Source organism: Centruroides sculpturatus, unplaced genomic scaffold (genome assembly GCF_000671375.1).
Source record: "Centruroides sculpturatus isolate CEXI.00-Female unplaced genomic scaffold, Cexi_2.0 scaffold1267, whole genome shotgun sequence".
Classification (NCBI taxonomy): domain Eukaryota; kingdom Metazoa; phylum Arthropoda; class Arachnida; order Scorpiones; family Buthidae; genus Centruroides; species Centruroides sculpturatus.
In genome coordinates, this window is record NW_019385407.1 from 53,383 (window position 1) to 72,855 (window position 19,473).

The 19,473-nt window shown below is 24.4% G+C and overlaps 1 protein-coding gene across 1 annotated transcript; it reads left to right on the plus strand.

Moving 5' to 3' along the window:
* Positions 1–725: 725 nt before the first annotated feature.
* On the plus strand, positions 726–3,737 carry LOC111638628. The gene is made up of 3 exons (XM_023384377.1): positions 726–847; positions 2,173–2,428; positions 2,898–3,737. The coding sequence occupies exons 2-3, from the start codon at positions 2,218–2,220 to the stop codon at positions 3,722–3,724; spliced, it is 1,038 nt and encodes a 345-aa protein (XP_023240145.1). The 5' UTR covers positions 726–847; positions 2,173–2,217; the 3' UTR covers positions 3,725–3,737.
* The last annotated feature ends 15,736 nt before the right edge of the window (positions 3,738–19,473 follow it).

The following is a 19,473-nucleotide window of genomic DNA, read 5'->3' on the forward strand; positions in this document are numbered from 1 at the left end:
ATTATTTGAAAAGTTTCTCTCAATACTTAAAAGACACCAAGTAATAATATTAAATCCCAAAAATTTCAGTTGACAGGTGAGAAAATTTTGCATCATAGATTTGGCTATTCAAACTTAAAAAAGGTTGCCACCTCAGTCCTAGTGTAAATCCGCCTTTACATAGTTGGCTGTCTTGTGAACACGAGGCCATAAAGAGAAGCCTCAAAATTTCCCTACCCATTTTTAACGCTGTCCAACCGTTTCCCTTCAAGTATTTTAACCGGATATATAACTTTCTATGCTAATTTTGAGACTCCTTACGACTCTGTAATTTAAACTGTGCGTTATTTTTCACAGGAATCGAGATAGGATTTGGTCCTGTAAGAAGAGTCAGGAGTGCGTGGTGATTACGCCACTGAATAGTTCACTACAGATTACCTATACTCTCATGCAATCATATTTATATTCATCTAATATGTAGCAGAAGCAAAATTTAGCGTGGTGCGATGTTTTAGTCTACATCATGTAGTATATTGTAGTCCACGTAGTATACTGTACATTGAGTAGTCTTTTATCTTTAGTTATTTATCTTATCTCTAGCCATTAAGAAATATTTTGATCAAATATTTGAAATAAAATATCAAAAATATGAATCATGTTAAAATTTTTAATACAATGTTTAAAGAGTTTTACCTTTTATATTTACTGGCAAATAATATTTGTAAATAAACATTACGTGTTGAATTTAATAATTGAATAGGCAAATTCAAAAACTGACATAATAATAACGTTGTGAAATAATATAAACATGTTTCTTTGAATACATTGTGTGTCTTAATAATGCAGATCAAATAAATAGACTTAAGAAGTAAGTGGAAATAAATTAAAGAGTATTTAATTATAAATATTGATTTCTGTTAAACTTTCTACACTGTAAGTGTAAAGAATTTAATAGCGATGGGATAGTATGGGTTTTTTTTATCGCTGTAAGCGTTAAAAGATGCCACTAGAAGATGAAGCGGAGTATTTTTTTTATAAAAAACACAAATTGCTTTTATTCTTTATTTCACATAGTTTAGTATTTAATGGCAAAAATTTGTAAATAAATGAGTCAATCTCATGTATAGAAAATAGCTGAAATTTTCTATTTTTCTCTATTTTTTAGTTTTGTACTGAAATAAAAGATGTTCACAATATATTTTATATCAAAATATTTTTGTGGAAATTAAATTACATACGTTTATAAAAATTAGATATAATTGAAGCTGTATGTGACAGATAACATGTAACAACCCAACGAAAACTGCAATTTATTACGAATAATGTGGTTTATTAACAAAATTATTACTTTCTTTTGTACAATTACAAAAATAATTCACAGGATTATTAGTCAATGTATTTTTAAAAGATTTTTAATCAAATTCTTACACTAAAATATTGCACATTTTTAACCCAATTCTTATATATAGACTAAATATTAAGTTAAATCTAGTTTTCAGAAAGTGGGTCCACACATTCCTCTCTGAAAATTGAGCAACATTTTTTTTTTTTTTTTGATTTGACATTCTTATCAGCATTATTTTATATTATTATTTTGCAATGTTTAATAAACACATTTTTGTTATATTTCGTTATTTTGTTTTGAACTTCGTTTATTCTTTTTCATTTTCATTAATGTTTTGTTTGATCATGCAGAAATTCTTGTTAGTATTCGTTAATGTTCTGAAATATTTATGAACTATTTTTCTCACTTTTTCACCAATAATTTTGCAACCAATTATTTATTCAAAACTTATATTTGGCAAATAATAAGCAAATTATTCTGTAATAAGTAAGAAATCCTTTAATATGAAGCCATTCAGCTGATCCCAAGCATGTGATAGCTTGATAGAAACTTCATGATTTTTCATCGATAATTTGAGTGTTTGAGTGATCAATTCCCTTGTAGGATCGCCCTTGATGGTCAAAATTTTGAACAATTTTGTAAATGACAATGCGATTCGATTTCGAGAAGCAAATTCAAATCCTTATTAATTAAGAGATTAAAAAAAAAAAAAAATAAAGGAGTTGTTTGAACTTATATAATAAAAGTATATCTAACATCTTGTTTATTTTTTAAAATAAAATTGTAGAAAATATTTTGTTTACCTGTGCAATTGTTTAAATTGATATAAATTATCATTTCTATTTTAGATTATAATTCTAAAATATTTTTATTCAAATGAGAATAAAATAATAATGAATTTTGATAAAAAAGAAATAGAAAAAAAATATCAAGCAAATGAATCGTTAAATGAAAAAGCATTGGAAGATAATAACAATATTCTTGAGAACATAACAAATAAATCTGAAATTTCAACAGCTCAAGATAAAAAAGATACTTCTGCCGAACAAAAGGATGAAAATGATCTCCAAATAGCTAAGATAAATCTAAATGTGGCTGTCCCAGGTATAGATATATGCTAATAATTCTGTATACTACGATTTTTCATTTTATAAAGTTCATAGCTACTGTATCTCCCGCCGGAAAATTATTTAACTTAACTATAACAACAACTATTAAATTTGAAACTCGTATAAATTCAATGATTATGAAAAATACTACTCTTCTATGTCAAAAATTAAGATTGATCATCAATTTAAAATATTTGCATTAAATGCTTCTAAATTATGAACTATAATTGGCATTTATACACATTAATTACAATGTCACATGATACTATTCGTGAAAAATGTTTTATTTAAATAATAATAAAGTTAAATTATTTAATAAAGTATACAACAGTGCTAATAAACTATAAATTATTATAGCTATTTTAATGTAAACACAAAACTATAATACATACTACCTTAAAATAATTGAATACAAACAGGCAAAAGCGATGTATTATGATTAATTAAATAATTATTTTCTTTAGGTTGTACAGATGAATCACTACATATTCATCCCGATAAATCACTGACCAGTCAATTATCTTCACCAACATATTCATCATTAACATTAAAAACAAAAAATAATAATTTCAATCAGTTATTTAAATGTGTTAAAAACTTATTCGAGAGTGAACGAATTAGAAAAGAATCTGTTATAGAAATAGAAAAGGCAATTATAGATAAAACGAAATCATACGATGTGCAGTCGAAAGACGTTATTTGTGGAAAATGTAAGAAAATGTATTGTAAGAAGAATGCTGTGATAGAGGAGACGATCAGAGCATTTCAGTTCAAGACATCTTTGAATGATAAAGTCTTCCGTTATTCACTTTACGTATGTGATATCTGTTACGAAATATTACAAGAAATAGAAATTAATTATCATATTGCCAAACATGTGCAAAAAGACGAAGTGCTTTGTCCACATTGCAACGTCCTCCCTGAAGACATTGAACTGCGAATATATGATTCGGATATGGTTATACCTTCTTTACACAAAAGTATTACAGAATCAATTAATTGCAAATTATGTGATAAATTTCTCTTCAAAACGAAGTATTTTATACAGGCATCTATGGACGAAAAATTAATAACAGTATTTGAACGAAATGGAGAAATTCTAAGAGAGCTGCGTTATTATATTTGTTACATATGTGGAAAATTTTTACGAAATCAAAAGAGTATGGTAAAACACTTATTGCATGTCGAAGAAAAAAACGAGTTATGTGCAAAATGTAAAGAAACTAAAATCAAATCGACATCTGAGGCATTAAAAAATAAAGATGTAAATGTTATTTCAATTAAAGAATAAATTTCTAAATAAATTTTAAGACTTTTTGAATTAAAATGGTTATTTTAATTTGAAAAATTACAATAATTTAAATGTTAAATGTACAAATATTTAAATACAATGAATTATATCAAGCAATAGCTTAAAAAAATAATAATAATTGTTAAATATGATTAAAAATATAGCATTGTGTGATTTTTAATAAAATACACAATTCAACGCTATAATAAAAAAATATAATTATTTTAAATGTTTATAAGGGTATTATATGATTCTTTAATAGCCTGTATGTTATTTTCCCTTCTGTCTTTAATGTAATGATAATTTTGAAAAATTTAAAATACTATAAGTTAGCTTTTAAAAGTCTTATATTCAATGAAACTGTATAAATTATAATTTTTTTTTTATTCAAATAATGAAATTAGTTTTCCTAAAATTAGTAATAGTAATTGAAGCATTCTCACTACTTAGCTCATCGTTTATGAAATAAATGATGATTGTAACTAGTCAAAGTGATTTAGCACAAAAAGCTCAGATACATTTTATTTAGTTTCACTGATTGAATATTTTTAAGTGAAATATTATTAAAAGTTAATAGATGAGGCTACTGAACGAAATTTCGTTATTATTTGCGAAAAATTATCATATAAAATTAATTAAAAATATCTAATCAATAACCATGATAGATAACTACAAATTATTTTAATACATAGGCTATATAAAATGACAGTTGATCCACTGCATAAATAATCGTTCGATTTACTAATACTTTTAAGAATTAAACATACACATTTTAGTATTCATATACATTACAAAATATATAAAAATTCATTTTAAGGAGATTATATTTTAAATTACTTTTTTAGAGAATTACTCTTTTGTTACTTATTATTGTTATTAATAAATAAACAACTAAATGTTTCCAAAAATTTTTCTAATTTATGCCATTATGCATTACTGTTTCTATAGAAAAAATTCTGCTTTACAAGGAAAAAGAAACTGTATATTTTACGAGTACATCCTACAAAATACTGCTTTTCTAACAATCTTGCATAAATATAAGTGTATGATTTCATTACATTGCTGTTTCTTGTAGGCCTACAGTATGTGAAGATCTTTCTGGAGTGTAAACTTCATTTCTAGAAACTTTCTACACGAAAAAATCGAATCAATAACAATAAATAGAAAACGTAGTATTACGACAAGCTGTTCTAAATTCTCATTTATTTCATTATTTATTTACTACATTTATTTCTATATAAAACTTGATATAGCTAACTATGTATTTCAGAAAGTAAAGTTTACAGCCAACAATTGATTCAATATTATTATTATTTAATTTGCATGCATTTATTCAATTTACACATATTCCTTTATTGTTAATGATTTTGCATTCCATTAAGTCTAGTTTAATTTGGGATGATAGGCTGAATAAGGATTGATTGATATGACTTTTTTTTGTTTAAAAACCACAAATATATAGCGATGTTGTCGTTAAATAAGCTATAAAAGTATAGAAATCTGTCAAAGAAACTTCTAAAAATAAAGATCGTTATTTTATTCAGTTCTTACTAAGATTTCACAGAGTTTTCATAGATCGTTTCAACATAATCTACGATTCGATCCGTCCACATTATTTACTATTTACATCATCTATTTCTCAACAGTATTCTTATGTAAACTACAGAAGTTATTTAGTCAAAACCATTTTCAAAAACAAAAAAAAATTATTTTTACGTAATAATTTATTCAAGTTTTTTTTTTAAACGGAAACATTAAAATTAATATATATTTTTCAGTGAAATTATTATAGCTATATATTTACTATATATATATACTGTATATATTTGTGTAATACGAAGAAAACTCTGACAGAAATCAATATCAAAAACTTGACTTATTTTTTTTTAAAACGTAGACTTTGTCCTAATTCGTGAACAGGATTTGGTTAATTTGACATAACATCTGAACAATTTAATGCTTTCATTATATCTGAACAAAGGTTTAATGAAGGAAAACGATTTTTATCAAAAATTTACTATATTTATGTGATGATACTTTGACTTTTCGTTTCTAATACTGGAAACGGAAGTTATTACCAGCACCTGATCTAGGTCGGGGCAACAGGTATTGCTATCCAAAACACACCAAGTTTTTCTTCTTAAAAAAAGACAATTTATTCATTAAAAGGAAGTTAATTTTTTGAGGGTGGTTTCTTAGATATACTGACAATAAATCCCGTAACATATGTTCCACAATGGGTATAATACATTTTTCCTATTATTGTTTTACACTCTCACTTCTAAAGAACTTTTATCTATGCAGATAATAGAGGGGAAAAAATACAGATCTTCATGTAAGATAAAGTAGTGAATAAGACTTAGGCATATGATTGTTCTTATGGCTATTTAGTAACAAAATATTAGATTTAAGTTTAGTGTAAACGATATAAAATTGATTTTTATCTTAAAATAAAACTTAAAACGTTATTTATAATAAAATATCTTGTAATATTTAATGATAAAAAGCAGATATGTCTATAGACTGAGTTAGATAAATTGTGCTGATAATTTTGTTTGGAAGTAAGTAAATAATACAAAGATCATTAAAGTTTTAAATCAGTTTAGAGAATAATATCACAGGATAAAAAAGTGATTACATGATTACACAGAAGGCATATTTTATTTGAAAATCTTTACAAATCAATTCTGAAAAGTAACATTAATAAATATAATTTTAATTCGAAAGAAAATATACACATATATTTAAAATAAATTAACTAATTTTAAGTACGAAAATCGCTAAAAGTTTCTTTAAAATAATTATTTAGGATTTTAAAGACTTCAATTATTTCACTTTTAAAATAAAAATAATAATAATTTTCAAGTTTTAAGTAGTTTTAAGTGTATAAAATTCATTTTTGTTAACATTATTAGCTTATAAAAATATTAACAAAAAATATTTATATCAGTACTTATAATATTAATATAAATATTTTAATATAATATATACACTTGTAATAATAAATAAAAAGAATAACTGAATTATAATGTACAGTACTTTATACAAAAATGAATGAATAATTTAATTTTTTTGTAAAATTTATTTACAAAAAAAACTTATTTAAAAATCAAATATTGAAATATTTCATTTGAAATGAGGTGACGTAATACGATATAAACTATTTTATCTGAGTAATAACTCGATTTATCTGTTAATTGCGTGCAAAACAGTTATGCAATAACATCTTAATTTCAAAATGAATAAGTTTTTATAAAACTGCTTTTTATGAATTTATCTGAAACTATATCATTCAGAACTGATTTCGGTTATGTTGAATTGCAGTTTTTATAATTTAGAAACTAAATAATTCTCGACGAAATAACCATATAATAAAATTCCTATGTAATAACCATAAGTTACTTTATATCTTGTATTAAATATTCTATTTTATTTATTTAAATTTTAAATAAATGTATGAGATTTTATTAAATATTTAAATTATATTTTATAAATAATTAAAAAAAAAAAACAACTGCTTGAACCCCAGTTTAAATTTATGACAATTTTCTATATAGGAGGTCATTTTGTAAGTTTGATCACTGAAAATTATGTGATAAATGTAGAAATCCTTATCTTTATTCCGTAACCTAGCAAGTAAATCATATAAAAAATATCTTTAAAAAACACAAACAGATTATTAAATGCTTTTTAATTGTATTTAATAATAAGATGCCTGAAGAGATATGTATTTAATTGCTTAATTTTAATTCCAAAATTCATCCAAATGCAATTAAAATGTTATTCTCTTCTAACAGATTATTCCTTAAATATTCATTATAGATAAAAATTAAAAAAAATTATTTTGTAAAGATGTATGTAAGACCAAAACAACAATTTAAATTCGAGATTCTTGACTAACAAAGATGCTAAAATGACGCATTTCCGGTAGAAAGTGGGGAAATAATTCCACGATTCATCAGGAAGCAAAAGTGCAAATATATAATAGAATGTCCTGCAACCAACTTGTCCGACCGGTTTCAACAATTTAAGAGCTTATCAAATAGTTAATTCACGTATTCAAAATGTTGAACTGGATGTTTTATGTAATGTTAAACTCCAAGGTTTTTAAATAGTAATTAATTTGTATAAATAGAGCAAGCTTCATTTAATCAATTATATATGAAAATAAGCTTTACAAATATTTATTTTTCGGTGTAAAAATAAAGTAAATTAATTATGAATGAGAAAAATAAATATTCGAAAAATGTATTACGAAACAGGCTCTACGTTTATTGGGACAAAGATTACCTAGGGTATGTTAATATTTTAATTACGATTAAAAAAATAAGTAAAACAATTAGAAATTTATAAAAAAAAAAGTTGAAATTAAAATGATTTATTATTCTTATTTTCAAGAATATTATAATTTTAAATTTAGACAAATATTCTTCAATAATATATGAAGAAAGATAATTCTGCTAAGACCTACTTAAATTTCTTTATGTAGCAAAAATATATAGGCCATGCAATTATCTGTAATCCGAACACTTTTGTCATGTACAGACTTTGATTTATTATAGATTATTATGTATTTTACTAATATATGTAACGAAAAAATAATATATTATTCAGATTCTTAATAATGCAGAACACAAAATGATTCAAATAATTATATTTATTTATTTATGTAATGGTTTTGAAGGATAATTATTTAAAATATAACTTATTCAATATATAGGCTATATACTTAATACAAATATTTTTGATATAGACTCTAGAGTAGTTCCAGATAGAATGATTTTTCTCGAGGTAGATAGAATAATATTATATTTGTAATTTAATATAAATACAAATATTATAATATACATTTCTCGCCTAAATAAATGTCCTGGATACACACTATATAAATGTAAATGTGCAGTACATATATGGTTTCGTTATCATAATAATACTATTGGCTGCTTGAATTTGTTAAAAGTCAAATTTTTAAGGATTTCCTAGGATATTTTAAGAAAGTTTTTATATATCTTATATAAAATATATAGATATATATATCATTTAATTATAATTAATATTTTTCTTTCCTAGATTAGAAATAAAAATGTTCTTAAATGTCTCTGATATACCCAACATGTAAAAAATAACAGAGTATTATAATATTGGTTAATTCTTAAGAAAATTCTGTTTAATAGTTTAATATTCGTATAATAAATAAAAATATACTAGTCCTTTAAAACAGACGTATTTTTTTTTATAAAATATATATATAGGCCTATATATATATAATTTAAAATATAAAGTTACATTCTATCAATGTGTTCAAATAAAAAATTTCTGTTGATCCAAATGCTTATTTTTCTATAAGTGAGATTTATACATAGATGTCAACTTAGAATCTGTTGTAATAAATTAATTAAAAAATTGGATTGAAATAAATATCATTTTGCCATTCTCTCCTACAGTCTGCATAAACTTGAATAGAAGTAGTCAAGTATAACCGAATCGTTTTACCGTTTACAAGAATTTGAAATAAGTTGTAACAAACAAATATATTTTGTCTTTAAGTAAGAGCAAATATATTTTCTCAAAATTTAAATGAATAAGAATCTTCTGCTATAATTTAAAAAATGACGGATATATTTAATTGGACTACTCAAAGAAAAAATAGAACAATCTCAAGTTAGCTGCATTCTAATTTCTTATTAGAACAGAAATTTGATACGTAAATGCTTCATGAATGTAGTCTTTATGTTAAAAGACTAGTAATATTAGTTTATTTAATCTGTATCCCTTGACTCTAAAGAGACTATTCCATTTGGTAGAATTTTATATTAACTGAATTCGTGAGTAACGATGTGCTACTGTAAGGTATCTAAATTTACTCTTGAAAGCGAGCTCAGAATAAATTTTAAATTAAAAAAAGAAAAATAATAATAACTGGGAACATTATAATTCCCATAGACGTCGATTAACTGATTGTTTTGGCAGTAGGGATATTACAGTTTTGAAGACAGCACAGATCTGTGCAGTCATCAAAGGCTGGACTGACAATTTTGCTCCAATCCTTACTTAAGAACCTTAAAAGCGTAAACAAGAGATCATGCGTAATAGTTGTTGGAAAATCCTACAAGACAATTTCATAAGACGATAGTATCCATCTTTGCTGTGCAAGATTTAACAATATATTTTAGAGCCGTTTGGAATGAACAACCAGTTCTTATTGAAAATGCTTATGAGTTATGATACTTCAGCAAGTCATTATCCTCTGATTACTTCCCAAAATTTATTGAAAGTTAAAAGAGATTTAGTAAAGTAATGGATATTATTCTCAATAAAATTTGTGAACAGTTTCATAAACAGTAAGAAACATCATTGAAAGTACTGTGCAGTGCATCTTATCGCCAGAAATCATAGAGTTTATTTTTGAGATTTATTTTTTGGGCTGCAATTTGAAAAAAATGTAGACGTATAAATTCCAACTGTCATCCGTCCGTCCGTCCGCATGTCTTTCTTTAATATAGAGAATGGAGTTAGGTTGATGATAGACGAGATGAAATATGGAAACCTTAGGAGGAGAAGACCCCTATTTATATGTGAACTTACGATGCAAACCAAAGGTCACGTTATTTCAATTCAAAAATATTCTCCCGAAAGGTGTTAGATGACCGGGCACGACTCTACTGTTAAGGAAAAGTATGATGTACAGGGGCAAGCCACTACTAATTTGAAATGGAGAGCATATATTTTAAATGAAATAAATTAAAAATATGATTAAAAATTGAAGCCTGGCATTGTGACAATGTCACAATAAATAATTGCTCGTTTTTTCTTTTAATTTTCCGCGCATTATTTTAAATAAATATTAATATTTCTTAGAAATATTCATAAATAAATACGTTCAAACAAAAATAAAAATATTAAACAAGTTATTTTATTTTTCTGATAAAAACGGGGAGATATTTAAAGACATTACATAAATTGGAGAATTTTGTTAAATAAACCATTGAATTGGTTAAAGTGAAGGCAGTAGGATGCTACTTTAATTGAAAGAAATATATAGCAATTACCCTAAATTTTAATTTTTATTATAACAAACTTTAATTATAAATGCGCTTAAATTATGTTAACAGATAGGATAATATATCATACAATACATTTACATTTATAATTTAATAATATTTTTCTTTGTTGAAAAAAGAAAAAAAAGTTCAGTTCCTGTTAATACAAAAATAAAAATATTAAAATAAATGAGAAAAATACATTCAATTATGAAATTATATATTATTATTCTTTCTGATTTCTAAAAATAATCCCTTAATGTTTAACTGTATTAAAATGTCATAAGCCATTAAAAAGGGAAAACTGACTACATGTATTAGAAAATAAAAAAATTTTTATTATAAAAGCTTCTCTTCTAATTTTTTTAATCTTAAAAATAAATTTTTAAAAATTTATTTAAATAATTTGAAACTAAATATTATTTTTTATGATATAATCCAAAAATACACACCCTCAAAAAATATATTTATTCTTTGTGGAACACAAATAAAATAAAAGTTAAAGGATAATTCAATTAATAAATTAAATAAAAACTAAATTAGAAAGGAAGAAATTTTGATCCATATAATTCTATTTAAATATCCAAAATAGACAATAAAGTTTTTCTCTTCAGAATGATTTCATTTTGTAACTTAACGTTATTTAACATCTGCAAATAAATTTATAAAAATAGAAAAGTCTCCTGTGATAAAAATGAAAATTAAAAGTTATTTAAAATGCTATTTTCAAGCTCGTTAAGATAAAATTATAAAATACAAAAACAATACTGTTAGAACTTATTTAACTAAACTAAGAACCTCTATAACATGTTTAAGCTTATTTAAACAAAATAAATTAAGTAAATTATAATATATATATAAGTCGTGTTTAGCGCAAATAAAAATGTATAATAAAAAATTAAAAGAAAAAATAACATAATTACGATTAAAATGAGAAAATTGTTCAAATGTAACTATATAGGAGCGATTATAATTCGATATTTTCCGGATAGAAAATATCGAATTAGAACAAAACTTCATTAAAAATTAATAAAGTATGTTTTAAAAGTTAACATTTAAAATAATAATTCCTTTTCACCGAAAAAATATTCAATAGAACAGACTGCTCCCCCCATTTTTTTTGAATAGTATCAGTAGTTAAGCAATACATTGTATGACACATAAATGACATCATATGTACTTTTAGTTGTTTGACATCAATTTAAATATCTTCTTACATATTATCATCATTCTGGAAGAAAATTATAAAATTATTTAATATAATTACTACATTTCGTTTATACTTCAGTCATACAGAGTAAATAATCTAAATTTACAATAATACATATATATCAAATTACGTTAAGTGATGAATTAACATTTGTACTGTACGTGTNTTTTTTTTAAAGATTGTTTTTTTCTTTTTAAATAAAGAATAATTATAAAATTAATTATCGAACATTAGATGGCGACACTAAGCAACGAGATGATTAAGTCGTCCTTGGACGATAAGTACCTTATGGATGAAATATTGGAACTTCCTGTTAGTTCCTTTTCTCTATTATTTAAATCTTTTATAGAATGCCCTAAAGTATGTGTTCTAGGAAAAGATATTATTACTTTATTACGAGTGAGACGACCGGTCTATTACCGGTTGATAATAATTAGACCTGTACATTCCATTAACAAAGCAATTTCTTTTAATAAATACTTTTAATTCTGAAGTAGTGTTTGGTTAAAATATTGTAATGAAATTTTACACTAACTTATAAATCTATTAGTAATTGGATTTAATTAATTAGTGTTTTAAATATTAAATTAATTGTTGGTTTATAGATGAAGGAATTCATTTGTCAGAAATAAGTTTTGACAAAAATATAAAAATATATAATCTTATAGATTTGATAATAGATGGAGACACTTGACGCTCTCCATTTTTATAGTGTTGCCAGCAAATTCAAAAATATTTTCTTTAGTAATACTAAATAATTAATACTATTATTAAAATAATAGAATTAATAATATAAGAAAAATATTATTAAAAGAATACTTTAATAATATTAACACGAATATTATTTGTGTTATCTATTTACTTATTTTTATTTATTATTTATACATTTTAAGAAAAAAATAAGTATTAAAGGAAATATTTAATAAAAATATTGACAATCGGATGGTTGTGGCAGTAAAGGCACAGGCCTGCGCGAATATGCTTGAGGTAATTGGTTTTAAATTGGTTTCATCTCAAAAATTTTCATGAGTTGGTATTTTTTACTTTTTTCGTCCTGTGGGCACTAACTTATAAGAGGGTTTCTTAATCAACCTCATCGTGAGTTCGGCCAGGTCCACAATTTGACGGCTGGATAGTGAGGAGAAGGCCCGACATATTCAGGACAAATCACTCCCGAAAAATTCCTGAGGTTTTCGACTGGTTCAGATTTTATCTGGGATCTCAGAGCGATAGACTGACGCCTTAACTGCCTCAACCATCCAGCCTTCTTCAATGGATGATTGTTCGGATATGTTGGATTCCCATCACGGTCTGTCTCATTGTGAATCGCGTTACCCAAATGAATATGAAAAAGTCTTTTTAGTAGAAGAATTTTAAATTTATATTAAAAAAAATTTAATGAGCAGTGTTTTCGATTGAAATATTTTTTAAGTTTTTTATTTTTTTAACTGAAAATCATTTTGATTTCCTTTTTATTGAAACAAATTTGTTTTATAATATCGATATTCAAAAGAAAAAATATGATATCAAATATTAAAATCAAAAAGGGCAAAGAAACTGAAGTAAATTTTAAATCATTTTACTTGGTAATGTCTTTTACAATTACCAAATTCATGACTAATTCTTAAACTGTTATACAGTTTGTATACAGCCTATTATATCGTAACATATAAATTTATATACAGGTATATAATAAAAAGATATATAATTTAAGATAATAAACTACTTACAGCATATCTATATAAAAAAAGATTCGGGTTTTTATTTTAAAGAAAAGAATACAGTCACGCATCATTTATTATCCTATAAACATCAAAATGATAATCGACTATCTTATGTAATACGATAATTATCTACTGTGACAAGTTATGATTAATATCTCAGCTTTTTGAGGACGAACCTAATGCCATTTTCAAAATAATTATTATACCAACAGCCATAAAGATAATATCTAAACTTATTTTTTCAGCAAAACAATATCATTCACTACACTTTTTATAATGAAATTTTCCTAATAGTTTTTCGATTTTACATCGAAATATCAACTCTCAAAGAAATTTTTAGAATAATTTGAAATATTTTAAAGATNAATAATATTATATTTGTAATTTAATATAAATACAAATATTATAATATACATTTCTCGCCTAAATAAATGTCCTGGATACACACTGTATAAATTAAATGTGCAGTACATATATGGTTTCGTTATCATAATAATACTATTGGCTGCTTGAATTTGTTAAAAGTCAAATTTTTAAGGATTTCCTAGGATATTTTAAGAAAGTTTTTATATATCTTATATAAAATATATAGATATATATATCATTTAATTATAATTAATATTTTTCTTTCCTAGATTAGAAATAAAAATGTTCTTAAATGTCTCTGATATACCCAACATGTAAAAAATAACAGAGTATTATAATATTGGTTAATTCTTAAGAAAATTCTGTTTAATAGTTTAATATTCGTATAATAAATAAAAATATACTAGTCCTTTAAAACAGACGTATTTTTTTTATAAAATATATATATAGGCCTATATATATATAATTTAAAATATAAAGTTACATTCTATCAATGTGTTCAAATAAAAAATTTCTGTTGATCCAAATGCTTATTTTTCTATAAGTGAGATTTATACATAGATGTCAACTTAGAATCTGTTGTAATAAATTAATTAAAAAATTGGATTGAAATAAATATCATTTTGCCATTCTCTCCTACAGTCTGCATAAACTTGAATAGAAGTAGTCAAGTATAACCGAATCGTTTTACCGTTTACAAGAATTTGAAATAAGTTGTAACAAACAAATATATTTTGTCTTTAAGTAAGAGCAAATATATTTTCTCAAAATTTAAATGAATAAGAATCTTCTGCTATAATTTAAAAAATGACGGATATATTTAATTGGACTACTCAAAGAAAAAATAGAACAATCTCAAGTTAGCTGCATTCTAATTTCTTATTAGAACAGAAATTTGATACGTAAATGCTTCATGAATGTAGTCTTTATGTTAAAAGACTAGTAATATTAGTTTATTTAATCTGTATCCCTTGACTCTAAAGAGACTATTCCATTTGGTAGAATTTTATATTAACTGAATTCGTGAGTAACGATGTGCTACTGTAAGGTATCTAAATTTACTCTTGAAAGCGAGCTCAGAATAAATTTTAAATTAAAAAAAGAAAAATAATAATAACTGGGAACATTATAATTCCCATAGACGTCGATTAACTGATTGTTTTGGCAGTAGGGATATTACAGTTTTGAAGACAGCACAGATCTGTGCAGTCATCAAAGGCTGGACTGACAATTTTGCTCCAATCCTTACTTAAGAACCTTAAAAGCGTAAACAAGAGATCATGCGTAATAGTTGTTGGAAAATCCTACAAGACAATTTCATAAGACGATAGTATCCATCTTTGCTGTGCAAGATTTAACAATATATTTTAGAGCCGTTTGGAATGAACAACCAGTTCTTATTGAAAATGCTTATGAGTTATGATACTTCAGCAAGTCATTATCCTCTGATTACTTCCCAAAATTTATTGAAAGTTAAAAGAGATTTAGTAAAGTAATGGATATTATTCTCAATAAAATTTGTGAACAGTTTCATAAACAGTAAGAAACATCATTGAAAGTACTGTGCAGTGCATCTTATCGCCAGAAATCATAGAGTTTATTTTTGAGATTTATTTTTTGGGCTGCAATTTGAAAAAAATGTAGACGTATAAATTCCAACTGTCATCCGTCCGTCCGTCCGCATGTCTTTCTTTAATATAGAGAATGGAGTTAGGTTGATGATAGACGAGATGAAATATGGAAACCTTAGGAGGAGAAGACCCCTATTTATATGTGAACTTACGATGCAAACCAAAGGTCACGTTATTTCAATTCAAAAATATTCTCCCGAAAGGTGTTAGATGACCGGGCACGACTCTACTGTTAAGGAAAAGTATGATGTACAGGGGCAAGCCACTACTAATTTGAAATGGAGAGCATATATTTTAAATGAAATAAATTAAAAATATGATTAAAAATTGAAGCCTGGCATTGTGACAATGTCACAATAAATAATTGCTCGTTTTTTCTTTTAATTTTCCGCGCATTATTTTAAATAAATATTAATATTTCTTAGAAATATTCATAAATAAATACGTTCAAACAAAAATAAAAATATTAAACAAGTTATTTTATTTTTCTGATAAAAACGGGGAGATATTTAAAGACATTACATAAATTGGAGAATTTTGTTAAATAAACCATTGAATTGGTTAAAGTGAAGGCAGTAGGATGCTACTTTAATTGAAAGAAATATATAGCAATTACCCTAAATTTTAATTTTTATTATAACAAACTTTAATTATAAATGCGCTTAAATTATGTTAACAGATAGGATAATATATCATACAATACATTTACATTTATAATTTAATAATATTTTTCTTTGTTGAAAAAAGAAAAAAAAGTTCAGTTCCTGTTAATACAAAAATAAAAATATTAAAATAAATGAGAAAAATACATTCAATTATGAAATTATATATTATTATTCTTTCTGATTTCTAAAAATAATCCCTTAATGTTTAACTGTATTAAAATGTCATAAGCCATTAAAAAGGGAAAACTGACTACATGTATTAGAAAATAAAAAAATTTTTATTATAAAAGCTTCTCTTCTAATTTTTTTAATCTTAAAAATAAATTTTTAAAAATTTATTTAAATAATTTGAAACTAAATATTATTTTTTATGATATAATCCAAAAATACACACCCTCAAAAAATATATTTATTCTTTGTGGAACACAAATAAAATAAAAGTTAAAGGATAATTCAATTAATAAATTAAATAAAAACTAAATTAGAAAGGAAGAAATTTTGATCCATATAATTCTATTTAAATATCCAAAATAGACAATAAAGTTTTTCTCTTCAGAATGATTTCATTTTGTAACTTAACGTTATTTAACATCTGCAAATAAATTTATAAAAATAGAAAAGTCTCCTGTGATAAAAATGAAAATTAAAAGTTATTTAAAATGCTATTTTCAAGCTCGTTAAGATAAAATTATAAAATACAAAAACAATACTGTTAGAACTTATTTAACTAAACTAAGAACCTCTATAACATGTTTAAGCTTATTTAAACAAAATAAATTAAGTAAATTATAATATATATATAAGTCGTGTTTAGCGCAAATAAAAATGTATAATAAAAAATTAAAAGAAAAAATAACATAATTACGATTAAAATGAGAAAATTGTTCAAATGTAACTATATAGGAGCGATTATAATTCGATATTTTCCGGATAGAAAATATCGAATTAGAACAAAACTTCATTAAAAATTAATAAAGTATGTTTTAAAAGTTAACATTTAAAATAATAATTCCTTTTCACCGAAAAAATATTCAATAGAACAGACTGCTCCCCCCATTTTTTTTGAATAGTATCAGTAGTTAAGCAATACATTGTATGACACATAAATGACATCATATGTACTTTTAGTTGTTTGACATCAATTTAAATATCTTCTTACATATTATCATCATTCTGGAAGAAAATTATAAAATTATTTAATATAATTACTACATTTCGTTTATACTTCAGTCATACAGAGTAAATAATCTAAATTTACAATAATACATATATATCAAATTACGTTAAGTGATGAATTAACATTTGTACTGTACGTGTCGACTCTTACAACAAAGGAAAAAAAAATTGATAATAATAATAGCATTTGTTTATAATGTAAATCCTATACAACTCTATATAAAAAAGTGGAAAAAAATAATTAATTTAAGAACTAGAAAATGGGAAATTTATTATATAAATCGAGATTTAAAAATAGAAACATCCACTTACAAAAAAAAAAAAAAATCGCTATCAACATTATTTATAAGATAGCAAAGTTTAGATAATAATTACTTCAAATAATACTGTCTTTCACGCTGTGTATATGTAGAACGTATGTCCTTGAAGAATAAATAAATGAAAAGAATAATGGATTATTGTTATAATGAATTAATTTGTATTAAAAAGTTTTTAATACAATAATACAAAAGATTTGATTTGTTATATTTATTAATATTATTATTTTTTTTAAAGATTGTTTTTTTCTTTTTAAATAAAGAATAATTATAAAATTAATTATCGAACATTAGATGGCGACACTAAGCAACGAGATGATTAAGTCGTCCTTGGACGATAAGTACCTTATGGATGAAATATTGGAACTTCCTGTTAGTTCCTTTTCTCTATTATTTAAATCTTTTATAGAATGCCCTAAAGTATGTGTTCTAGGAAAAGATATTATTACTTTATTACGAGTGAGACGACCGGTCTATTACCGGTTGATAATAATTAGACCTGTACATTCCATTAACAAAGCAATTTCTTTTAATAAATACTTTTAATTCTGAAGTAGTGTTTGGTTAAAATATTGTAATGAAATTTTACACTAACTTATAAATCTATTAGTAATTGGATTTAATTAATTAGTGTTTTAAATATTAAATTAATTGTTGGTTTATAGATGAAGGAATTCATTTGTCAGAAATAAGTTTTGACAAAAATATAAAAATATATAATCTTATAGATTTGATAATAGATGGAGACACTTGACGCTCTCCATTTTTATAGTGTTGCCAGCAAATTCAAAAATATTTTCTTTAGTAATACTAAATAATTAATACTATTATTAAAATAATAGAATTAATAATATAAGAAAAATATTATTAAAAGAATACTTTAATAATATTAACACGAATATTATTTGTGTTATCTATTTACTTATTTTTATTTATTATTTATACATTTTAAGAAAAAAATAAGTATTAAAGGAAATATTTAATAAAAATATTGACAATCGGATGGTTGTGGCAGTAAAGGCACAGGCCTGCGCGAATATGCTTGAGGTAATTGGTTTTAAATTGGTTTCATCTCAAAAATTTTCATGAGTTGGTATTTTTTACTTTTTTCGTCCTGTGGGCACTAACTTATAAGAGGGTTTCTTAATCAACCTCATCGTGAGTTCGGCCAGGTCCACAATTTGACGGCTGGATAGTGAGGAGAAGGCCCGACATATTCAGGACAAATCACTCCCGAAAAATTCCTGAGGTTTTCGACTGGTTCAGATTTTATCTGGGATCTCAGAGCGATAGGCTGACGCCTTAACTGCCTCAACCATCCAGCCTTCTTCAATGGATGATTGTTCGGATATGTTGGATTCCCATCACGGTCTGTCTCATTGTGAATCGCGTTACCCAAATGAATATGAAAAAGTCTTTTTAGTAGAAGAATTTTAAATTTATATTAAAAAAAATTTAATGAGCAGTGTTTTCGATTGAAATATTTTTTAAGTTTTTTATTTTTTTAACTGAAAATCATTTTGATTTCCTTTTTATTGAAACAAATTTGTTTTATAATATCGATATTCAAAAGAAAAAATATGATATCAAATATTAAAATCAAAAAGGGCAAAGAAACTG